The 26,008-nt window shown below is 38.3% G+C and overlaps 1 protein-coding gene across 1 annotated transcript; it reads right to left on the minus strand.

The window, feature by feature from the left end:
* Positions 1–35: 35 nt before the first annotated feature.
* Positions 36–25,258, minus strand: rasa1a (RAS p21 protein activator (GTPase activating protein) 1a). The gene is made up of 25 exons (XM_046841406.1): positions 24,116–25,258; positions 11,552–11,704; positions 10,622–10,757; positions 10,215–10,285; positions 9,608–9,725; positions 9,407–9,438; positions 8,739–8,791; positions 8,170–8,320; positions 7,756–7,834; positions 7,549–7,675; positions 7,190–7,346; positions 6,977–7,064; positions 6,817–6,897; positions 5,390–5,547; positions 5,207–5,283; positions 4,386–4,558; positions 4,109–4,268; positions 3,874–4,016; positions 2,637–2,752; positions 2,469–2,555; positions 2,297–2,364; positions 1,568–1,656; positions 1,409–1,486; positions 806–940; positions 36–729 (listed from the first exon to the last, which is right to left on the minus strand). The coding sequence occupies exons 1-25, from the start codon at positions 24,574–24,576 to the stop codon at positions 646–648; spliced, it is 3,075 nt and encodes a 1,024-aa protein (XP_046697362.1). The 5' UTR covers positions 24,577–25,258; the 3' UTR covers positions 36–645.
* Between the last annotated feature and the right edge of the window lie 750 nt (positions 25,259–26,008).

Genomic DNA, 26,008 nt, shown 5'->3' on the forward strand with positions numbered 1-26,008 from the left:
AGCAGGGGAGATAACTGAAAATTATAACCTCATGATTCCAGCAAGAGAATTTATTGTTCTGATATAAAATAATCATACTCTCTTTAAAAATCCTGTCTACACCACAATCAATATGTAAATGGGGAAAAAAAGAAACACTAGTTTGAGCACAAATTTTGCATATTCATGACCAAGTAAAATCAGTAACAAATTACAGTATAAAAAGCATTATAGCTCATACTCCAGTTATAGATATCGATGCAGCCTCGTGTCAGTTGAGTTTTCTTCAAGCAGACAAACAAATGCTTTGGCAATGGCTGTTCAATGGTACACTGAGCTTAATGGGTCACTACTGGGTCCCATTCAGGTCGGAGAAAAAGCAAAAAAACACAAAGTACCCATATTATGGGGCACAGTCAAACGAGAAGTTGCTGTGGGAATAGCTTAAAAGTTGTCAGTGTGGGACTCGAGCCCCAGGCGTTTTGTTTCACTGCTGCAGTTGCATAGTTATCTTGGCATGGCGGACAAGGAAGGGAAGGGGGAGTGGCTAAATAGTCAAGGATGGAGGTTGCCATGGTGATGAAGGTGGAGCATGCTGGGATCCCACTGTTTACTCCATAGAGACGAAGACAGATGGAGTGACAGACAGAGAGCAGGGAAACTGAACTACCTGTTGCTGTTGGACAAGGCGTAGTGCACCTGTTTCTGCTGGAGGAGCTCCGTGATAGCCAGCAGCTTTTTCAACACATGCTGCACACACACAGGGATGGAAAATGTTATATACACCCGACACAGTATATATACCGTATGTGTTTTGGTCACACACCTGCTGTGCTCCTCTCTCATTGCTCAAGGTGCGAAGTTCATCTGAGTGAACAGCACAGATCTCATGCAGGGCAGCAAGGTCTCGGGACAGATCAGTCCTAAAGTGCTCTGAAGCATCAGGCAAGTCAGGGACGTTCTGAAGAAACCAGAAAGGAAATACAGCTTTTAAAACCCGGGTTATTACAGGTTGGTTAGTAGTAGGTTTAGTTAAATTACTGTTTGCAAAAAATTTTTGTCTAAACCGTAGTTAATATTTAGGCAAAAATATGTTTGTTTAAAATGTTATGTTTTATTTCAAGTATTTGTTGTGTAGAGACAATTCTTTTGGAACTTATAGTGAAGGTGGCATGGCTGTGGTGCTTCATACCACTACTTAGTGAATAGCAGGTGTATTAAACTACAAGCGGCACATTTTCTAGGTTTAAAAAACTGAAGGAAACGTCAAATACGTATATAAAGCTATAAATGTAAAGAAAATGCTTATAGTTCCAATTATCCAATAAGTTCTACTAGCAGTAGAGACTTGCTAGTAACAATTCTTGTGTTCAGTAGGCAGAATGTAGCTGGCTATGTGCAGCATAAACAAACATTTTATGCAGCTCACCCCCAACTCATCCAGAAACATGATCATGCGTTGTTTGTTATTCTTGATGAATGGATTCACTCCTTCCATGTAGGGCTCCTAGACCATAAACAGAAAATAAAACCCATAAGTCTTTCTTTCCAATGTCGGTAACATGCACATATGTGTAGCAGAACAAACCTTGGCCCCAAACTCCACCAGATTGGCCAGGTTCTGCACCGACTTGGCCACAAGAGTGAGTGTTCTGCCAGCAGTTTGAGAAGGAGGATCTGCAAAGAAGCAGTCATTCATTACATTTACTGTCCTTATTAAACTCATCTAATTGTTAGAGAAGCCTTTAGGTTCCACATCCTTAAAGTTATATGATGCTCCTGAGGTTGCATCAAGTTGACAATTGAACAAAGTGAGATTGGTTATTTTGAACCCGTAAATATAACCAGCAGCCACTCAGTGGAAAAAGCAAAAACAAACCAAATGGACGTCAGTGTGATAAGATGATAATATAAGATACTGTATTTAAATTATCCCCCCCCCGTTAAACAAATAATGCACTTTGTTCTCCAAGTTTGTTCCAATCCATTGAATGATTATAGAATCTATCCTCATGGTACAATTTGTACATTATTCAGTGATGTCAGCTAGTGACTCAACATGGGATATAAAATGTGAGAATAGCCCGTTAACTGATACACTACTTAGTATAAGGTTTGGGAGGCAGCCCTAAATTCTTTCTGAATGCGTACTGACTTGGCACTCAAAGGTGTGAGATTAGTCTGCTCAGTGGTGGATAATTGCAGCATAGACAAAAAGCTTAGAGAAAAGTTACAGGTAGCTTTTGTGGGCAAAATTCAAAACCCCACATCCTGTGTCTTCAAACAGTAGCTCTTTTTATTTAAGCTGCACACTTACCAGAGATGATGTTGAACATCCTGGGGTTAAGAATGGCAGGGCAGATTAATCGCAGGAAGACAAAACCACTGCACAAGAGACAGAAACAGAAGCATGTTGCTCAGGAGGAATCACACACCTATACACTTGAGAAAGGCTACAAAAACAGAAAAACAGCTGTTGTGCTTCATACCTCACAACTCTGGTCCGCATAGTAGTGTTAGTGGGCCATTTCTGCTGTACAGATTTTTGCAGGCACCCGTATATAAACCTCAAAGTTCTGACAATACAAAAGAAAAGAGTCTAAAAAAAATAGCACAAATGAGATCAGCACATAAGCTTTGAGTGTCATTCTTCTTACGGAGGCAAGATCTCAGCAGCCATGAAGATCTTCTCAACCAGCTCAGATAGGATAGTAAGCAGATTGGTCAGGTTTAGATTTACATCCTCGTTTTTCTCAAGTTTAGATGGGTTCAGCTTCAAGACAGAAAGCAGGAAACAGTTTTAAAAAGCATCAATCTAACTAGTAATAAAACAGAAGAACAATAAACTAATTTAGTGATTGCAAATCTACAAAAAAAGTCACACTTGTTAAAATGATTCTGTGTATCACACTGTCAGTTTCAAAGCCCAATACAATGCCAAAAGAGAGAGAGAGAGATGTTTTTTCACGAAGTATGCTCAATATATAGAATACAAGGGCATTGTTAAACCTAAATAGTGAATTTTATACTCAAATCCACCTCAACTACAAAAACAGTAACTTAAAAAATGCATACTACTAAGTCTCAAGTTCTTACAAGTAATATCCCTTTTATGTTTCTGCATTTGTTTTACTAAGATGCTTTACATTGATTTCCTTTGTTTTAACTTCATCCAGTGGTGTGAAAAAGTCCTGATTTTTTTATTATTTTTGTGCACGTTTGTCACACTTTAAGGTTTAGATCAACAAATTAGTTTATATATTAGTAAAAGATAACACAAGTGAACACAACATGCAGTTTTTAAATGAAGGTTGTTATTATAAAGGGAAAACAAAATCCTAAACTACATTGCCCTGTGTGAAAAAGTGTTTACCCCCCCTGTGAAAACTGTGGTTTATCACACCTGAGTTAAATTTCTCTGAGCCACACACAGGCCTGATTACTACCACACCTGTTCACCATCAAGAAATCTCTTAAATACGACCTGCCTGACAAAATGAAGTAGACCAAAAGATCCTCAAAAGCTAGACATCATGCTGAGACCAAAGAAATTCAGAAACAAATGAGAAAGAAAGTAATTGAGATCTATCAGCCTGGAAAAGGTTATAAAGCCATTTCTAAAGCTGTACGACTCCAGCGAACCACAGTGAGAGCCATTATTCACAAATGGCAAAAACATGGAACAGTAGAAAACCTTCCCAGATTTGCCGGCCGATCAAAATTACCCCCACTTTTTCACACCACTGTATATTATGGAGGTTTGCAGATCTTTTGCGAATTTAATTTGTACAGCCATTGCACGTGTGCGCACACACACATTCACAGATATGAATTTACTATAACACTTGCACAAAAAACAAAGCACTTAAATTGTTGTACTAAAACGTGACAAACCTCGCATGACTGTTTGCTTTCCATAATCTTAAGAATGGTGTCCTTGAGGGCATGATGGACAAAGGGTGTGGCTGTAGCCTTCATGTACTGCTCCATCAGTGTGCTGGCCAGTGTGGTGGCACGAAACAGAGTGGTAGCTTCATCTGGAGGGAGGGAGGCCATACTTATAGCATTTAACATTCTTATTTCATTTGGCTGTTTGCTCAGATGAGGGCGGTGTTTGTTGGAGCGTTACCTTCCATGTTAATCTCTCTGTCATTTAGAGTCCTCAGTAGTGGAGCCTCGGCTTTCTCGTGTCTGAAGATCCTGAGCAAGATGCTGGCTAGTAGAGTGCGGTCCTGCCCACATACATGAGCCAGCGCATAGATCACGTGAAAATCTTTTTGTAAAATCACCTGAGGACAGAAAGGTGGTTCAGTAAAAATCGCAATAAAGAATGAGACAATCAACAAAAAGATGACCATAAAGTTAAGTATAGGGCAATCAAATTCTTTAGTGCTCAAGATTCTTACTTCTTTAAATTCATTATACTCTTCCTCTGGCATGATTTTCTCCATGGAATAGCGTGCTCGCACACGCAAGGAGCCCGGCTCAATTCCCTTCAGAGGCACATGAGAGCTCAAGGGGAACCACTCGTCAATCATCTGTCCCCTTTGCAACCGGCTCAGAAGGCAACGCATGAACACTGCACAGACAAACAAACGCCTGGTGTTTTAAATAAAATTCACTCTTTCAGTTCCAATTGTGCAAACAGCAGAGGGGGCCAGAGTGCAAAAAAAGACCTGTACACTGATCGGGTATAACATTATGGCCACCTTCCTAATATTGTGTTAGTCCCCCCTGCCAAAACAGTCCTGACCTTTAACAGTATTGACTTCTTCAGCAGTTTGAGCTACATGAACTCGTCTGTTGGATCGGACCACACGGGCCAGCCTTCGCTCTCCACGTGCATCAACAAATCTTGGCCACCCATGACCCTGTCGCCGGTTCACCTCTGTTCCCTCCTTGAACCACTTTTGTTAGATACTGACCACTGCAGACCAGGAACAGCCCAAAAGAGCTGCAGTTTTGGAGATGCTCTGACCCAGTCTTCTAACCCTCACAATTTGGCCCTTGTCAATCTCACTCAAATCCTTACGCTTGCACATTTTTCCTGCCTTTAACACATCAACTTCAAAGACAAAATTTTCACTTGCTGCCTAATATATCCCACCCATGATGACGGTCATAATGTCCATAATTATTCAGGCAACTGAACTTTTTTTACTCAACATGTAATTTGTAATTTAATTTTTCTAATCATGTACAGATGGTTTTCAAAATGGATACTTACAAATATCACTTTCTTTGCTCTTCTTAGTTTTGTTGCTTAGGCTGATTTCAAATCGATTAATTTCACTGGATAAGTCACTAAAAGAAAGCAAAAAGAAATGACTTCTCAATGAATGCATCATTAATTGCAATAGAGGTTTAGGCTGCAGGTTAAAACATTCAATATTATATAGAAAATACTCACTCAAAGATGAACTCCTCTGTGAAGACTGGGTTCTGGCCATCTCTCGGGTGAGTCCTGGCTACATGCACACTGTTCAAGTAGATGTTGCAATATGGGCTCGTGAAATGTTTGATGGGGAGTTTGTGGGCCTCTTCCACATATAGCACTAAGCTGCTCACCTGAAAAAGCAGAAATGACCAATATAACTTTATCAGCATGTTATTGTAGTTTATTATTATTATTATTTAAAGTAATTAGTAAAGAGCTTAGGTATTTGGGCCACAACATAAACTACCATCAAATTGACACCAATGCTGGCTGACCGTAAACTCACTCTGTCTTTAAATTCTGTGCAAAAGAATTTGTATATTGGTTTCTAAAGCTACCAGTGGTCATGCTTCTATGTTTATTGTTTCCTTGCTTTGGTAGATATGCTTTTTATTCTCCATTACTGATTAGCTGGACACAAGTTTAGCTGTGGTGTCACCTGAGATGTTGATGGGGTCGATCCAATGTTACATAAACATTAGTTATGAAATATTTCAAAATAATAATCACCTGATATTATTATTATTCTTTTTAGCTATATCTCATTCCTTTTTTTATTTTACCTTTTTGGCACATCTAAATATATTTGCACTATTTTTTAATAGTAATAGTAATGCCACCATATCATTATATAATAAATTCTCACATTTCTTATACTCCTCCCTCCCCCTTATATTCTCTTGTATTTTATACTTATAGACCATTTTACTTAATGCACAATTTCTGAGCGGCTTATTGGGTTTTCATTTCACTGCAAGTTGTATTCTGTATATACCATGTTTGTGACAAATAAACATCTTAAATCTTGAAATATCATTATTATTTATTCAATTTTATGCTTCTCTTAAGCTTGTTTTGCACGAGACATGAGCCGTGTGTAATATGCTTTTCATGTGACCTTCTACACTGGAAGCTAATATTGTGCAGGAGGAAATTATATGAGCATGTTTTGTTCATATATATTTAGTTGTTTTTATATAATGTTCATTCTATATTGTGCCCAAGTTCATGTTTGGATTGCATTAACTCCTCTCTTTAATATAGTTATTTTGAAATCATTGAAGTCATTTTTACATTTGCAGTAATTTAGGGTAAATTCTAAAAATAGTAGCCCTATCATTTCTAATAATTGCCTCAATTATATGAATTATTAGGAATGATATCATTAATCATTATTTGAAGAGATTTTTCAATTCAATAATTTTTATTGCAATAGGACTTTTAACAATGGACATCATCTGAAAGCAGCTTTACACAGATAAAGCATTCATAAACTAATGTATACGTTTATTCCTTTATAATTGTAAGTTGGTCAGTGATTCCAGTAGTGCCAAAGATGTGAAACACGCCCACAAAAAACCCCACATCACTGACCCAGGGCCCATTTAGCAGTGCGTTACCTGACGTAGACGCTTGTTGGAAGTGGCCTGTACAGGCTTCCTTAAGTTGATGCAGAAAGTTTGTAGGCATTTCATCCAGTCCTGTAAGTTTTTAAAAGAGTGCTTTAGAGTCAGCGTTAATGTCAGAGATAAAGGGAACAGATGTGGTGTTCACACGTACCTGGGCCTGCTCAGGTGTCTCTCCTGCGAAGTAGAAAATGCACTGCTCTTCACTAAAGTGCTGAATCACAATCTGGAAACAGTTTGGCCTACAAAAAGAGCAAATGATAATACCATGTTTCACCTGGCCCAGTGATTTTAATGACTACTCTCCATAACTCATTCAGCTTAAGCACTTTGCAAGCTGTGCTAGGAAACGGCACATGCTGCTTACCTGCCAAACAGACTGTCATGCACACAGTACACTGAAGACACACTGAGGTCAATCAGCCCTTTGGGTTTAGTGGCTCGTTTTTCGCTCTCAAAGTAGATAAGTTGAGCATCATTGCCCTCCAGGATGAAGTACAGATTCTTCCAGCGCTTTCCTTTGCCTAATAAAACCATAATGTGTGATAAAAAATATTAAATGTCCATCTATATAGCTACTAGTAAAGGTCTGAAAATAGCCTTGCATATCTCTGTTCCATACCCCTGCAAAAGCACTGAGCTTTAATACACTAGATATTATGTGTATAAATAATATGTAACATAAAAGGTATAAGTTTACTTGCAGTTTTTTTTGTCATTCATTACCTTTGTTAATCAGGAGGTATCCCTTCTTGACAATGTTCTTGTAGAACGCATCTTTTGTTTTTCTCCGAATGGTTTTGTAAATTTCGCGATTTTCATCAACAGCATTACAAAGCACTTGTTCTTGTTGCTTTAAATGAAACAGAGCATTATTATTTTGATTCTGTATTTAATATTTAGTTCTATGACTACTGTTAAAATTTCACCCACCTGATTTGAAACTGGATTATTCAGGTTATAGCCTTCTACAATTTGCTCTTTTCTGTAATGTTCGATGATATCGTCAACACTGCAAAAAAAAAGCCATTCAAAAATATTATTAAACACTATGTGGTATATTACCAATTACAATAAACATGTCTACTACATAACTAGTCAATTCTGCAGTACTAAAAAAAAGAAAGAAAGGAACTATTTTTTATTTCTAGACCAGCAGCCCATTACAAGACAGGCAGCAGACTGTGCATTTATCCCTATCTCTTGCAAATCACTGGTGTGCTGCCTGTTAGGCAAGACATTAAATATGAATGAGCAAGGGTTCCCAGTAAAGTCTGAGAATACAGGGGTAACTGTTTGCCCTCAGGCTTTGCCATTCCACCCTAAAATCATAGCCTCCAGACATACCTGTTGTAATACCTGCCACCCATCATGTACTGGTTGTTGGGGGTGGGGCAGATCTTGAACCTTTGGATGTTCTCATTAGTGCGAAAGAAAAGCGAGTAGTCTCCAGGTGTGCTATCTGACGGTCGCACAAGAAAGCTGCATATCTGGCCGACTAGTGTGGGAGAAGAAAAGCACAATTTCCCTTATATACAGTCTTCATTAAAAATAAATATTTATAAAACTATATACACAATGAAACAAACACTACTGTAATAAATAAAACTGAAAAATGTTAAATAATTTTGCACATCATTTTTCATCAGATCCTAATTTTTATTAAAGTGATGCAATGTCTAAACATACATACACAGTACATCGTTTGAAATACCCTGCTTTAAATTTACATTGCCCTTATTGAATTTCACATAATTTGACCAGAGTATTGCACAGCATAGATGAAATATTTATGAATGTTTAGATTGAGCAGTCAAACTTGACCTTGTGAAAACAACAATTTTACAGTGTAGCTTTCTATACATCTGTACAGGAAACCGGCTGCATGTGTGCATTAATAAATATTAAATATATACCCGTCATCAACAGATTGTATGCCTCTTGTTTGCTGATTTTCCCATGGTACCAGCTACAAAGACAAAGAGCATGAACAGGAAAGTATAAACCATTCAACCTTGGCAAAAGCAGGATTTGTGCATGTGAGTCAATATTGAGTCAAGGTACATTACTCAGTTCATGACATTCAAACTCACGGAAACAATTAAAGGCTCCTGTCAGTCTGATCTAATCAGTTTACATTGTGTGGTCATGTTTATGGCCTGTGGCTACATGTCTCATGTGAATATGAATATTTAACAAAGCATTCAATATACTTTATCTGATTGTCTCCAACCCAATCACAGGGTCAAGAATGCATAAAACATTATCTACAATTTCATTCAGAGTACAAAACCTCTTAAATCGTAAGGTTTTGTCTTAAATATTCTCTTCTCAGTAAACGTCACATAGGCTTCCTGTAAAAGCCAGAGGCCGAGAGTTAGGTAGAAAGGCAATTAATTAAAACAAAGTGGCCTCTTCACAAATGCACACTACATTGTAAAAGCAGGCCACTGGTGTTAATCATTTCCCCTGACACAATCTATTAGAATGCTTCCTTAAATAAACTGTTAGACTGTGGTTTCATCACATTCATTCTGTACCTTGCCCCCAATACCAAACAAGATAAAACCCTGAGGTAGCTTACATTTTGCCCTCATGGGGATCCTCCTCTCGTCCCTGAAAACAAAGGCAGCTATTAATCAGAGTAAGTACCACTCCAGAAAACAATCGTACTAAAGAGAGAGTGACCTAGTCTTTGGAAAAGCTCTCACAATCAGGGAAAAGAAGATAATAAGAGACAACTCTTCAGAGTATTGATAGAGGGCAGAAGAGGACAGATACTCACCACTTCCTCCACCAGATCATCCACTATAAGACCCTGTTCCTCTGTTCTTACATTGGTTACCCACATCCAGCCATCTTCATGTTCATTGTGAACAATGAACATGTCTCCTTTGAGAAAACTTGCATAGACAGACAGATAGTAATTTATAAAAGGACCACAACGGACAATCCAAGCTAGTCATGGGTGTTGGCATTCATCAAATTTTGACAAAAAAAAAAAAAAAGCTGCATTTAAATATATTAAATTTTTAAGTTAAACAATATTGGTTAAGGTCTCTAAATTAGGGTCCTGTCAAATGATACAAAAATAAATAAAATGTATACAAGTTTCATGAGAAAAAAAAAAAAAAAAAAAAACCCAGTAAACCAGTCATAAATTTTTATTATTTAAGAATGTGATTTATATTTTTAAATCCAAATCTGACTTTGCAACAGATTATATACTCAAGTGCATTTAAATACTCAGGATTCATTATTTTTAAAAGCATATGCTCAAATGGTGGTGTGTGTGTAATGCGACAAAGCAAAGTAAGTAACTTAGGAACAATGAGCCTCATCTGGTTTATATTGCAATATGGCTTATGACTATGGGTATTCATGAGATATACCTGATCTCATCTGTATCTGGCACTTTGGTGTATGGAAGAATGGCTCTCACTCTTCTCCTATCCTCCACAGGCTGGGTGAAACAAAACACACACAAACCTAATGTCAGCATAAATCTACTGAAACACAACCACTTCATGCATTACTGGCAACTGAGTCTTGAGCCTCTGAAGAACGACAAAAGGAGTAAATAAAAATGGCTAAAAGGTATTTATCCTTTGGGATGAACATTCTATTTTTTTCATGTAACAAGTTGTAAAGTAGCTTGCTGCTTCATCATACACTGGTGCAGTTAGGTAAGCAGAAATGACAGCATAAACAATGTTTTGTTTCCTTGAGTCTTTCATCTGTGATGTATGAACAAGACTTCCTGTATCACAGTCACTGTTGCCTGAAACGACAGCATTACCTCTGGTGGCGCCACCGGCGATAGCAGATTTTCACCTTTCAGTAGGCAAGACACGTAGCTGTAATATCCAATGAGGTCTGAAAGGGATGAGAACCGTCTCCCACCAATGTAATAGTCCCCACACATGGCAATGATCCTGGAACACAAAAATACCCAAGACTCAAACACTGGTACATTTTTTATCAACTACATGAGCATTAAAATAATGTGGACGGATAATCAGATCATAACTAAAGTTGCGTCTCAAAATCTGTAAAATGGTAAAGTTTTTTTTGTGTGTGCAATATCACTTTTTACTCATTAGCACCAAAACCCTTCCTTCATTTATTTGTCTATTTAAAATGTCAACTAGGGTTTTTATTTATTTATTTTATTCAGGCTGCAGTGGAGGGTGAGGGCTGACACACTTATTTCATATTTAAGATCCACCCACGCCATTGCTCCTCCGCTACCACCTAAACTAATACATAGATTTATACACTCTGAGGGGAAAAACATCTTCAACTAAGACTGAAATCAAATTGCAGCTTGGCACAGACCACCACTTTTTTTTTTTCTTTAATTTCATCATTTTAAATTGATGTATAATGCAACCCCAGTACATTACATCTTGTACAGTGAATATATACTGTAAGTTGAACAGAAATTCAAATTCAGTGCTGTGGATTATTATTATTTTTTTTTTCTTCAAAGAATTATATTTATGATTGATCTGATTTTCACATTCTGAGGTCTGGGCAGGTTGGAATCACAGAGCACTACTCCTTTTAAAGCAGTCCAAAATTACATCAATCAAAATGTAAATGCAAATTCGGTGGCAACCTTGGAGTTAAGCTCAAGTCTTGCAACCATTGTTATGATGTCATCATTATAAGTAATTCCCTGTCATTTTACTCAGTTCCTTGGTGACAGAAATTTTGCCAGGCACACCTGAAGTGGTTGACCACGTTGGTCTTGCTGAGGAAGGAAAGCACAAAGGAGCCAGGCCTCCGGTCGCTCTCCCTGATCAAGTAGCTTCCCGAGTTCTTGGCCTTGCGCAGCCGCTCCTCTGCAATGGTCCGGTCCAGCTTCCCATGGTACCATCTAAAGGAAAAGGACAGAGGCTAGTTTTAAACACTTATTTATGGATAATAAATAAACAGATAATACAGTGACAAAGTAGAATAATCAACTTTTTTCTATCTTTTTTTTTTTTAAAACTGTGGATCACTTACGCCTAACAAAAGCTCCATGAAGTTGGAAATAAACTGTAAACTTCTGACCTACATTAGACCCGCCTTGTCTTGCGATGGAGCTTTTGAAATATAGTTCAAGTTAAATCTTTGCAGCAAGAACATGGCTCAGCATTGCATGAAAATATAAAAGGCTTTTACACCAAAGCCCTTTGCTAGAAATTAAAAATAATTGCTTTTCGTTCAGTGGTTAAAAATTCAGGGGAATTAGTTTCCGGTGAAAGCGAATAAAAATTATCACCCTTTTCTGGTTTAGCACTGTGCAAGTTCGGTAAAGCTTGTGTACAGAAAAAGAAGAAAACGGAAAGTGAGAAAATGAAATCATATGGGAAAAATACGACCGAAAGAAACCAAACAAAATTAAGGCATGAATATACCTTAAAAGAACCTTAAAAGACTGACAAGTTGGGCAGAAAGCAGATGCTGCAAAACCAGTATAGTGTTAAATCTAATAGATGATATTTGATTAATAAAGCAGTAAACACACTTGTCTCCCCACTTTATTTTAATTTGCTCATCAATAACAATTCATCTAAAAAGCTGGCATACGACATTTAGGTGCATTTTCACATTATTGCATAATAAGAATCACTTAAAAAATAATGTGAGTTCTAAGAATGTGTGGGAGAAGTCGTGTGTCTGTGTAGAGGAAGTGGAGCTTATGTGGCGGAGGTGCATGAATAAATGTTCAACACAGTCCTGAGTGTTGAGAGAGGAAAGCTATGTGCTTTCCATATAAGGTCTGCACATACTACACTATAAAACTGTACATTCACCAGTTTGCTCCAATCTGGCATCTTTTGCATTGTAGATTTGCACCCAAATATTTTTATAAATGCATGTGTGTGTGTGTGTACAATGTATAAGTAAAACATATATAAACATTGCAAGAATCTTCTACATAAAGACATTGTTGAACAAGTAAAAAAAAATGGTTAAAGGAATTAAATGTAACTCCCACTACCAGGTGATTAAAAGTAGTGAGCTATTTTGAAGTGTTGTTCTATAGATTAAAAAGTGTGATAGTTTTATCATCTTATCTCTAACCAGCATCTACACCAGATAGTAAAGGGAAGCAAATGAAGTGTGGGGGTTGTAGCTTTCAGACTGTCACTGTTCCAAAAGATTTATATGATGAACACCAGCCTCTGTGCAGCTTTTATAGAGTATAAATGCTCAGCCAGCAGGAGAAAGGTCCCCAAGAATTTACTCACAGCCTTCTCCGTTAACTATGTTCATAATAAAAATGACATTAGCTATTAGCAGATCTGCAAATACTGTGTTCTATTAAAACCAGGAATCCAAGACCATCAAAGACTGACTGTAGCTGTACTGTTACTAAACTTTATTAAAAACCTCCTTAAAAACTGATATTTTAATGAAAGATTTTAACAGCTACAGGGTTATTATAGTTCAAATAATTCAAGCATCAGCTATATTTAGCTTTTTAACCAAACTTCCTCTCAGATCTCGAGCTGCTCGGTTCACTCACAGCTCTTCTACTGATCAGTCCCTTCACAACTCTAGGAGTAATTTCATCCTTATTGCTGAGAGAACAGGTAGTGCATAAGGAGTGACCAAATTAAAAGCTCAATCACTAACTTTCATCACCTTGAGGTATCCCTTAGCATGTCAGAGCATGAAACATGGAAATGCCAAATAACAGAAACACAATCTGATATACATCATATGCAGCGATGGCTGCCTAAATGAGTGTGTGTGTGTGTGCGTGCAAGTAAAAGATAAGTATGAAACTCTTAAATGTGTGGTGGTTTAAGAAAACCTTCTTCTTCCGTCATCAAACCGGCTGCTTCCATTAGGGGTCGCCACAGCGGATCATCCGTCTCCATACCTCCCGGTCCTCTACATCTGCCTCTTTCACACCATCTACCTGCATGTCTTCCCTCACCACATCCATGAACCTCCTCCTTGGTCTTCCTCTTTTCCTCCTTCCTGGTGGCTCCATCCTCAGTATTCTTCTACCAATATAACACATGTCCCTCCTCTGCACATGTCCAAACCATCTCAATCTCACCTCCCTCACCGTGTCACCAAAACATCCAATTAGGATTAAAAAAATCGCGAGGTTTTGACTCTTCTTTTGACACGTACTGTAAACTCAACAAAAATTGTGAATTACTCGTCACGTTTTATTTTCTACTTTAAATGAATAATACAATAATATTTTTCAAACATTTTTATGCAATTTATTAGTAAAATCTTTGTTTTGAAATGTTACTCCAAACCTTCGAGTTATTCGTGAACTACCAGATTTTTCGTGAGTTACTCTTAGTCCTGTTCCAAATGAAAGGTCGCAAACTATCGACGTTGCGAGTGTCAAGGTCGTAAGTATCGAAGTTCCACTGTGTGTATATATAACATATCTCCAAATGTTGTGTATGTTTTCAAGTATAATAATAATAAAAAATGAACTCGAAGTGTGAGGTGGAGACTTAAACTTGTGGTCCGCCACTGAACACATTCCTGAGGGACTATGAGGGTCTATGTTCTGCACGTAATACGGATTGCATTCGGTACTGAACCGAAAAAGACCGAACACGAATACGTGTAGCAAGTCTGTCACAAGTGCTGGCTTGAAGTGCTGCATGTTTCTTTTTATAGTGCTAATATAGGTTGCAAGTAAAAAGAAGTAAAAAGTTCAACTTGCAGTCCTTTAAACCATGTTGTCATTAGAATTTCTCTGCTAAAATTATGAAATTGTGATTGAATATTATCCCGAGATCACAAGCGAGAACAACAGACACCATGACTACCACTACATATGTAAACTAATCTATTTATAGAACAACATTACTAATGACAAGGTTTAAATGTCCATGACAGAAAATGAGTAATGACTTTAATCAACAAACATTCACATCAGTCACTTTGGGCTCATCTTGTTTTCGCTCTTGACTTGGCGTACAACTGTTCGCTCTTAAATCATGACAGCTGGTACTTAAACGCTTTCAAATTAAACCTATTCGGCTCGTCTTGTGGAACAATTTCATCAAAGCGTGACACGCACAAAGACACACACACACACACACACACACACACACACACACACACACACACACACACACATATACACTTAAAGCTGTAGGCATTTTACTGCTGCCATTGTTGTGATAGAGAATTATTTACTCTGGGCTTCGTTTCAGAAATCCTAGACAATAACAAAAAGAGCATTTACTCATCATTTTCATTACATTATTGTGTTTTTTTGTTTTTTTACTTTTCCTAATGTTAAGGAATTAAAAATGTTAGAAGCAGGAAGTACCCATAAGCTGTGGTCAAATTTAGTCTCTTTTGGCTGATTGACAGAATCGAGCCGCAGTGACGTCTCCACACATGTACACTGAATAGATTCAGGTCTACGCCCGTGACAAGCCATGGCCTTTAGCACACAATGTCTGTCTTTAATCTTTCAAAAGCTGATCATCTGACAACAACTTAAAAATAATATGGGCTGTAGAAAAGAAAGTCATGTTGAACATCAAGCACAATGTGCATACCTCTTCACAAGATTAACATCCACAGGAAGTTATCATTATGAGAAAGCAAAGGCTTTTATAAAGGGTTTGGGTGCTGGTTAGTGTTTGTTGTTGTTGTTGCACATATAGAATTAAGCCTACGACTGACAGGATATCTCTACAGTATAGCTTACTGCATTATTCGGCTTGGGTTTCAATGAGCAACAGGAAACGTAGGGTTGGTCCAACTGCACGTTCATAGCATGTGTGTGGGTGGGTGGGTGTGCGTACATATGCAGTAACGTGCAAAAGTCTTAAGCCACAACTAGCTATGTTGTCGAGTGGCCTTGCTAATGCAAAAGTATGATTTTGTGTGTATCAAATTGTGATCTTTGGCATTTTAGAATGACGCGATTGAAAGTTGGCTTTATCAGCAAGTATATAGCAACGTATATAAGTAATGCTCAAGCATGTCCCGTACAAAGGTGGTGTAACAGACCCTTTTCACAGCAGTCAATTTGACTTAAAAAAATAGACAAATACAAGTTTTAGCATTGGCATTAATTATGGGGGGAGGGGGGATTGGGAGGTCATGTTACTTGCCATTTTAATCTATAAAAGCTTTCCTCTGATTCTTTTCTCTTTTAATACTATATATAAATTTCCTGGATTTTTTGGTTGTATTTGACTTAGGAACTGATTAATATGGAAAAACTTTGCACCGTACTGTATAAATGCTTTATGTGTGTTACCCTTTTCCTCAGTGCAGGTGAAGTCATGCATGAGAGACAACACGCATGGCAGTATGGGTCTTTCTGGACTTTAATTTTATACATTTATAAACAACTGATTTAAGTTAAAGTGTTTTGTGGGTCATTAATGTGAGTGCGTTGATGAGCAGTAAAGAACTTTTACAGTGCAATGCAGCTTTTGGGCATTTACAGACTACATTTAAAAGAGTTCCTGGACTCAGGTTTTAAAAGCTTGACCCATCAAGCTTATATCAAAGCATTGGAGTTAAAAGTTTGCACAAACTTATTTTGAAGACTATGACACACACACACACACACACACACACACACACACATGAACGTTCAACCAACAATGCTCAATGGTGCATTTTGGCCATTGTGCCATACGTTTAGAAAAACTGTAAAAGCCACAAACATCTTTGCATGGTGTCAATTTTCAAATTAACACAAGATATGTGCCTAAATGTTATAAGTGGAAATTAACTAATTTTAATTGTCAGATGATCTCATTTCCGTTCAGAATGAGACGTTGTTATTCGCCTACGAATGAGGCAAAACAAGTCCCAAGTTATACATTGTAATTATGAAGGTCATATTTTGTAATGTTTGAAATGCTTTTGATAAATCATTGTATGTTATTGGAATCTATTTTCAGCTGTTTATCCTTAACAAAAAATATATTAACAAAACCTATATTTAATATATAAAAAAAACACAGTTAATGCACTAGGTTATGCATGAATCAGTGCCATCATGACCGCCCTTCATTTCTAGACGGGCAAACTGAACCCAAAATGTGACCCCCTTTTGGTTTGCCCATAACCATTAAGCTGACAAGGTTTCATCTCAGTGAAAGTAGTGGTAGCCTGGGCTTGTTGAGACCCGATTGCGGGTTCTCGTTCTTCATGTCCTCCCTCCTCAATCACTCTTTTTTTGCATTTTTCATCACTGCATTTATATGGCTCTTACCAATGGTGCAGTCAGTCCACCTAAAATATGCATCTGTAAAATCTCCCGTCACTGCTTATTAGCATCACCATGAAGCAGACTATCGCTTGACATTAGAAATGCACCTCTACATCATGCCGACTGCCATCAGGGGAGCTGTGCGTATCTCACATGCACAGTAATATGCAGGACTTTTAGTTCAGGGGCAAACTCCAACATACATCAGTGATCTTAAAGTGCTGGTTTAAGTACTTTTAGAACTTGTCAGTGTCGTAACTGCTATCAGGAGAGTTTCATGCTAGCTGTGGCATGTTCTGTAGTTCATGCAGATAAACTCAAGAGCAGCTTGGAAAGCAGAATTGTAGCAACATGATCTTGATATGAAAATCTGTACCGCATCGTAGAAAAGTAGTACATCAACAGCAAGAACAGTTGTTTCAAATAATATACCGTGTCACATGCAAATAATACACCATGTCACATGCAAATAATACAAATTGGTCCCATTCACATAACCTTGGACACCCAAATTTTACAATTAGCAAAGCTGTAAAAATGAGCAAAGCTGAAAATTTAGCACCAAATGACCTAGTGATTCACCAATACCAACATCGGTATCTTTATGAGCCCAATACCATGCTCAGTTACAGGTTAAAAAGAAAATGCCACAGAACCAAAATCCAAAACTATGTGATGTTATCCTAGTGTACAGTAATGTCCTGGTGATACAAAATGACAGATAACTGGATTCGGAAACAAGCACAAGCAATCTGTTAAATTTCTTAAAAATGAAATGCAGCATGAGGGCTTCACTGTCAACAACATGGAGAAGCAAACTAACTAGTGGAGATAAATAACAAACAAAACGAGGCGAATGATAAAAGATCTTAACTGGTACATTATTCTTGACAATCAGCTATCGATCACTGACAGCAGTGTCTTTAAATATATATATTTTTTAACCAATCCAACCTCCCTCCTATAATTGTAAACAATGATGCTGGTACATGTATACATGCATGACCATTTTGCATGTGTGCGCTTCTAAACCAGGGAACAAATCGGAGTTAAGTAACATTCCAATGATACCGCAGTTGATTTATACAAAATAAAGTACCCCAAGAAAACCCATCACTACAAAATACGCATCAGGGCATCAAAATTCTCCACCATTGTTTATTATTGTAAATGGGAAAACTCAACCAGAACATCCAGACATACTACACTAGTCGAGTAGTATGAACAAAACACCACAATAAAACTAAAGCACGGTCTTAATCCAATCCGTGAAACACTTACACTGGGTTCGTTTTTTGCTGCATGCCTGCCTGTCCCAATTTCTCTAATTCATGAAGCAAAGCTGCCTGGCTGCCGAATCTCTAGCATGTATCTCCCCGGTCTCACTGGACATGACTGACACAACTCCAACACGATCTCTGGCATGATCCCATGGAACTGCGGCAGCGCTAAGCTCATCCCTCTGTTCTCTGTTCCAGTGCAGCTGCTACATCTATGTCCATTGTATTAAAAAAATCTCATGTGCATCTTTTCGCAAAACTTCATCGGCTCTCAGTAGACTGCAGAAGTTTCCACCGGAGAAAATTGTTTTTCAAATGCAAAGAATTGTCACATCCATGTTATTGCTGTAGAAGGCAGGAGGGAGATAGAAGAGGCTTTGGCCACCATGTGCAGCAAAAGAGCCACTATGCAGTAGTACTGCATATATGTGTGTGTGTGAGAGAGAGAAAGAGACTGCCTCAGCAACACACTTCCTCACTACCGCTGCCATTTGTGAATGGAGCAAAAACTAGGGATGGGCCAAAATGATTAAATAATATAACAGCAAGCGAATATTACAATAAATGAAGCAAAATACTTTGTTTTCTACAATATCAGTGTTTAGTAAACCAGCTAGATGTGACCCTTAATGACCTGCACTTTTGCACAATCCTTATCATGCAAAAATAATCCATACATCAAATGTTTATTCATTTTTCAAAAGATTTGTTTCATCATGACCATTTAATACCTCACAAGCATTATGCAAATTGCACCATTTTCATTACGTTTCTTTTCAGGAAAGAAATAGTACAAAGATGATGTGCCTTGTTCTTCACACGTGACCATAGCATATTAGTTGGAAACATTAAGAGCACATGCACACAGATGTACAGATAAAGAGCTAAGAGGCATTAATTAAATGTACAAAAAGTCTGTGGTTGCTTTACTAAATCATTGGGCTACGATTATGACGAGGGGATGGGGTCAGATCTGAAACCCACATCAGGTGCTGCATGTAGCTGGCTATACCTGAAAGCAAACCATGCACATCTAAAAATAAATAAATAAAATTGTCACATAACATGCACCTTTCAGAAAGTATGTGTGTACAACATTCACAAATAATATTTGCTTTTTATTCATTGTCAAAACAATGATGACACTTCTACTATACTAATACTTCATCTTCAATCTGGGCATATCCTGGGATCATTGCCTGTGAGGTGGGAATACACCATGGATTACATACCAATCCATCACACATGCAGTGGAACAGTAATAGTGAGGTGAGAAGACCTGGAGAGCAGCCAGTGTTCCGGTTCACCCTAAAGGTGTTTAGTGGGGTTAAGTTCAGGGCTTTGTACAAACCTCTCAACTTCTTTCACACCAACTTTGGAAACAATGACTTCACAAACCTTGTTTTGTGCACAGGGTCAACATCATGCTAGAACTTGTTTGGGCCTCTTAAATTCAGTAAAGGGGAACTATAATGCAACAGCACAGAAAAACATTCTATACATTTGTGTGCTTCAGTTTAGGGAAGGCCAGGTGATATTCAGGAGTTGAAAAACTTTTGGCCATATAGTGCAGTATCTGGTTTGTGCCTATGGATTCCGTTTCAGTTTTGTAAATACCACAATCTAGAAAAAAAGTTAAAAAAAATCTTTAGATTATTACTTAATTCTAAGTCCCTAACCATTTATCTGTTTACTACACGAACTTGCTATGAGTGTACACGCCTTTCATTCTGTCTGTTTTTTATTTCCATACACAATGATTACAAAATGAAAAACTCCCTAAATATATGAATATGGCTCATTATACATGAATAATATACATAATAGTTCAGTTAAAATATACATACAGTGGCATTTGCACGCATGTTTAATGAGTTGTAAGACACAAACGTTAGAAAATACAGTATGTCTAAACTTTTTTCTATTCAGTGCAAAGATTATTTATTATGCACCACCAGGCTTTTGTGTACAGCAGAGCAGTATATACACTACTTCATTTAAACTGAACACCGCAGGATGATTGAAGTTTAAAGGCCGTCTGTGGACTGTCTACACGCATGCAGTCACTGAATGGTGTGGAAACAATGTTCTAAAAATGAGAATGAATCATTCGGAAGAACATTGCGTAGCAGTCTGTGCCTTCAAACAGATTACACGGATGTTTTTGACAAGGTGCAATGACGTCTGTGAACTTTCTCCTTTAAACTCATACCGAACTCACACCTGGGCTAAATAAGACAGAAGCGAGAAAAAAATAAAAATAAAAACGCTTTACTTATTAGTAAACCCATTCAAATGTTCTGCTGATGGGGCTAAAAAATAAAACCATCTCAAACCAAGACAAACACTTAAAGAACTTTCAGCATCAAAAATTTTGTACTGCTGGAGATGCTCGATACATGCACAGGATTGCTTAAACAAAAACCTACTAAACACTGAGCTAATAAGCAGGCATCAAATCAAGACCATTACAGGTATCCAAACTATTATATGCAATACAGATGCTGCACCACTTGGCTTTCAACTGGCCTTGTGTTTTTTTATAAAGCCAATTAATTAGCAGTGCTGCTCAATGTAACTCCTCCAAACACGTCTGGCAAAAACTTTAACAGTGTTACAGACATTACAGGCCAACCATTTGCCGGGTCCCAGTTAAAACCGTTAATAATTTAAAATCCACTCTAATCGTTAAAGGAAGCTTCAATCAACGAGCACCTCGGTCGTTCGACCTCTTTCGTTGCTTTCCCAGTTTGTCATGATTACGTAGCAGACTGGTCAGCAGCTGTGAGACATTTATCCCAACTGCTGGCACTGCTGTTTATGAATAAGCCGCGTTGTACAGAAGCATGAATACTTGCGGCTGTCTGTGGTGTGCTAAAGCACAATGTTTAGTCACACATGCTGCAAACAAGACACCCCATCTAACCCTGTTAGAGAGAATAGGTCTGCACATCCAAAAGAGGCTTCTCTTTTCCACTGCTCACTCACTGCAGCACAAAGTCCAAGGCAATCTGGTAATGTGATGACTACATGTGCTGTTATGATTGGATTATGGAAAGACCAGATTCGTTTATATGGGTATGAGCTGATCTCTAAAAAGAAATTTCTGCAGTGTAATCATTCATTACTATTTTTTAACCATTTATTATACAGACAGCTGCAATGCCTTAGACTCTGTAGAAAAGGACCAAATGATGTTTAATGTATCTTACAAGAATCCTGCCTAAAGCGTTAGGTTTTTCTTTTTCTTTTATGAGGCTTCAATCATTCACATTGGTTTTGGGGAAGAGATAGGAGAAACTATTCACAGCTATCAGCTTCTAATCAATTCTACAAAAAAAAGCACTACAAATGTAAGAGTGCAGCTCCTGAAGAGCTTTACGCCATGCATGTGTGCAAAACTCTATGATTATACCGCAATACGTGTATATATTTTATGTAATATCGGTGCACTGTAGGCAGAGCCGAGTACAAAAACAAAGCTGACAAAAACAGTTTGGTTCCAGCACCAAAATGAACGTAAATGTCATTATACTTCCTGCATTAGTCAACAGCAGAACGCATTTGTGGGCTCATTAATCTAATAAAAACAAATCATTCTCAAAAAAAAAAAAAAAAAAAAAAAAGTATTCTTACATTCACACCTGGTTCAAATTTAAGTTTAAAGATGCTATTAAAAGCTGAATACTTGCAAGCTAACCTCACTGTACATATACCTGTTTTGTTCCATACACATAAACCTTGCCAGTCATGCTGGTGGGAGCAGGACACTGATATAAAGCTGGCAAGATAAAGGAATGCCACTCTGGTTAATGTTAGGTTGTTTTTAATATTATTAATCCATTTTTATTTATTTTATCTTTTGGTAATCCTATTCTAATCAGGCTCTGGTAACTTGTCTGTTTTATCTTGGGAGTCAATCAACTATGTTCATTAAAAAATGTCAGGGGAAAAAAAAAAAAATTCAAATAAAAAAAAATAAATAAATAAAAAATAATAATAATAATAATAATAATAATAATGTGAGAGAGGTGACAGGAGTGGGCTCGACAACTCTGAAACCTAGTTGCATGAAGCGGCACTGGAAGTGTACTAAAAAAAAAAACATTCAAACATATATATTTATATATATTTATACTTTAAATATATTAGCTAAAGCAAAATATACAGTACCATATCTAGTTTTATGAGTGTTTTTTCTGATTTAGAAGGAAAAAACTGGCAAAACAGGCAAAAACTTAAAATCTCACCTATTTTGAAAGAAGGAACATTTTATAAGAGGGAACTTAAATAAACAATACAAGTATCTATGCAAAATCGACTCCTATAGCTGGATATTACTGGTCTGTGTTTTCTAATATAATAGGATAAACAAGATGGCAAGTATCACAAGAAGGCCACAAGCTTAGGTAGTAAAAACCATGTATTTACTCTGCTAATACTTCATGATGGTATGAATCCCCACGAAGTGTCTTTTTCAGTGGATTTAAATCAAAGGAAAAAAAGACATTCAGAAACATGTGGGCAAATGATTTCCCTTTAAAATAAAACATTTAATTCTGGCATGTTTGCTAAGAGTGAAAGAAGTTATGTGAATCAAAGGGAATTTTCTGACATGATACCTCCATTTCTAACCACGAGATCTCTTGAATTCTTGATAAATCACTCGCCTCATCAGTCATGGTGCATAAATCACTGAGCAGTCTAAATGAGAGGGCCTCAATTAGCATTTGAGGAAGGTGAGCTTGTGATTTTTTTTTTCTGAAAAGGAAATGAAGCTTGAGTCATAAGCATAAATATGAATTTTAGGTTTTGTGACTAAATATAAAGCCGAATTTCACAATTGAGGAACATGTCAGCGAGTTATTGGAATCTGCAACGCTCTGGGTTGCTTCAAAGCAATGGGTCACAGTTTGCAAAAGTGTTTGGCATATGAAACTCTTTTCATGTCTGCCGGAAACGTCCCAAATTAATTCTGTATGCTGACTTATAGGGTTCAAGACGTGCCACACCCATGCTGCACCTATACATCAACAAACTCGCTAAATATGATGCACAGCAAGCTGTCCAAGGCACCTTGAGACTTCTTGTTGATATTACAGAGTAACATCTCCTGAACAAGACATAAGTGTTCCCAGAGATTCTGAATGTCAGGTCTGAGCCAAGGTCACCAGATCATGCATAGGTGGTTTATAGGCCAACGATCAGAGTTAATTACTGTATTTCATTAAATTATATACATGATAGTAAAATGTATAAACACAAAATTACAATGGTGATTACTCCAACACCAGCAGTGTTATGTCTTATAACCTCAAAATACCATAAAACTCTACACTTACTTTAATAAATGTTTTTTCTTTAGCCAAGTGATTGGTAAAAAAGATATGCAGAAATATGCAAAAACAAATAACACCACTGCAACAAAGTCAATACTGTAGAGAAAGACCTGCACCCAAGGGTGGAACGTGTATGTATCAGAGAGAGCATTTAATTGGACAAACACAAGACTTTTCTTGGATGGGTCAACACCACAGTCAGAATGGTTTCTGGTACATGACAATTACATTAGAACCAGAACATCTCCAAAAACCATATTCTCCACCTATACCTCCAGAACTATCCAAGTATTGTGAAGCATCTGTCCCTTCTGTAACAATACTGAATCTGAAATATCAGGTGTGAGTCTTCTGTGGATGGCAGGTGTGATATTGTGCCAGTTAGAGATGATCTTCCTATAGGTAGATCTAAAGAAGACGGGGAAAATGATGGGAATGAGAAAACTTACTGGTTAGTGGGTGGTGCGGAGAGGGAAAACACAGCCTCCTCTTCCTCGTACTCGGCTCCGTCCTGTTGGTCGCTCTCGTCCACGCTGCCGTGCACTCCAGAACCGGGAAACAGCGTTGGAGGTGGAGGCGGAAGCGGCGGGAAGCCCGAAGGCCCGTCCGGTGCCACCGAGCTGGGAGACGTGCGGCTCTCGGGTCCCTCTGAGCCCGGGGAAGCACAGCCTCCGCCTGGTCCCGAGCCGGCTCGAGTGAGCTCCTCTCCATGCACAGGGTAGATCATCGCACCGCTGAGGCCGTCAGGAGACGGGGCGGACGGCGGCCGGTAGCTCGGCGCAGCGCTTGGACAAAGCTCACTCACCCGCACTCGAGTCGGTTTGGCATAAAACGGAAACTGGGTCGAATCGGGGCCTCGACCGTCCGATGCCACTGCGTTCCTGCCTTCGTTCCGGACCTCGGCGTCCATTAAAGTGCGACACAACAGGAGAGCCTGCTCCTTCTTCCTTTCTTGTTCTTCAACGCGCTCTTCTGCTCTCTGAAGCGTCGGCCGAAAACTTTCTCGGTAAACACAGCACGCCTCCCGTTAGCTAGCTAGCACTGGCTAGTCCACACACGATAGCTAGCTAGCTAGCCAAAGCTAGCCGACGGTACAGTGGATGAGTTATGTCTTCATTGTTTCCTGAGGTTCGGGTTAATGGGGAAATGAGACGAATGTGGAAGAAGGTAGAATAAAAAACGCCAGAATCGGAGAAGTGATCAGCCCTCGTGTTGCCGCAGAGCCAGGATTTGCGAGCAATCCACTGGACGGGAATGTGGGGTTTTATTGTGAGGGAGTGCGCCAGGCTTTTCTGTGGGCTGTTGTTTCTTTTCCAAAGAGTTCCAGGAAAAAGGCCCCGAGTTGTTATCTGACACGGTTCGCAGTTGCCTTCTAGTATCCAGCACTCCTCTCTTTCTTCATTTCCGCTCGGCGAGCGCGTTATGTCCGCTCCTTCTGCCAAACTTTCTCCTTTCTATCGAGATTAGTGCAGCGCTGGAACATTTGCCACAGCTGCTCCCAGTCCCACTCTGCTCCCTGCGCGTGCCCGTGCGCCCCGCGAGCAGACCTGCTCAACCGAGCGCCGCGTGCATCGATAAACTCCGCTCTCTGTGCTCGCGATCCACTGTCATCAATCAATCAGTCAATCAATCAATATACTCATTTTGTGTGTGTGTGTGCATCTAAATTAAATTTATAAATAAATGTAATTATTATTGTCATTATTGTAAATGAATACTGAAGACATCTCAACTATAAAATAACTTTAGGGAACCTTTAAAAATGGTAAAAAGGCACAACGTTTAAGCTAAACAGCATTTTCTCTAGGAGTACAATCATCAGTCACTTCACACATACCAGTCCAATTAGTCAAAATTAGAAAAAATAAATCTTTAGTCATGTTTCTCGTGCACTTTCATGGCATAGCATGTTGAAATGCACCTCTATACATTCGCATGTGATCACATATTTGTCACATAATTATAATTACAATCACTTGTGAAATGTAAGAAACATGTCATCATACATTTTTCACAACATCCTGTACACTATAAGAATCCAAAATTATTAAATGTGTCATAAAAAACTGCTAAAAGTTCACTATTTGTGAACACTGTGTATAGCGTGCTGTGTCTCAAAACCACGTGTGGTTTTTAGTTGACTATTTTTGACTTATTACTGGTAAGCCATTATGGTATACTTTATTAATGGTAAGCCTTTATGGTATGCCTCTTCTTTGTCAGCCTTCACCGTATTTAATGCTGCAGCATGTTTCAGCTTTGATTTTAATGCTCTGTCCCTTCCATACTGTCAGCCAACACACACAGCTATCTCACAAGGGTGAGGTAAAAGAAAGTGAGTT

Source organism: Silurus meridionalis, chromosome 27 (assembly GCF_014805685.1).
Source record: "Silurus meridionalis isolate SWU-2019-XX chromosome 27, ASM1480568v1, whole genome shotgun sequence".
NCBI classification, from domain to species: Eukaryota; Metazoa; Chordata; class Actinopteri; order Siluriformes; family Siluridae; genus Silurus; species Silurus meridionalis.

Bases quoted from the DNA above. Each gene is read 5' to 3' on its own strand.
- rasa1a (XM_046841406.1), bottom strand. From the start codon at position 24,576: ATGGACGCCGAGGTCCGGAACGAAGGCAGGAACGCAGTGGCATCGGAC. The intron at 7,676-7,755 runs GTGGGTGAAATT...TTTCATTTAAAG, and splicing joins ATAATCCAGTTTCAAATCAG to CAACAAGAACAAGTGCTTTG. The intron at 5,548-6,816 runs GTAACGCACTGC...CTGCTTTTTCAG, and splicing joins CCAACAAGCGTCTACGTCAG to GTGAGCAGCTTAGTGCTATA.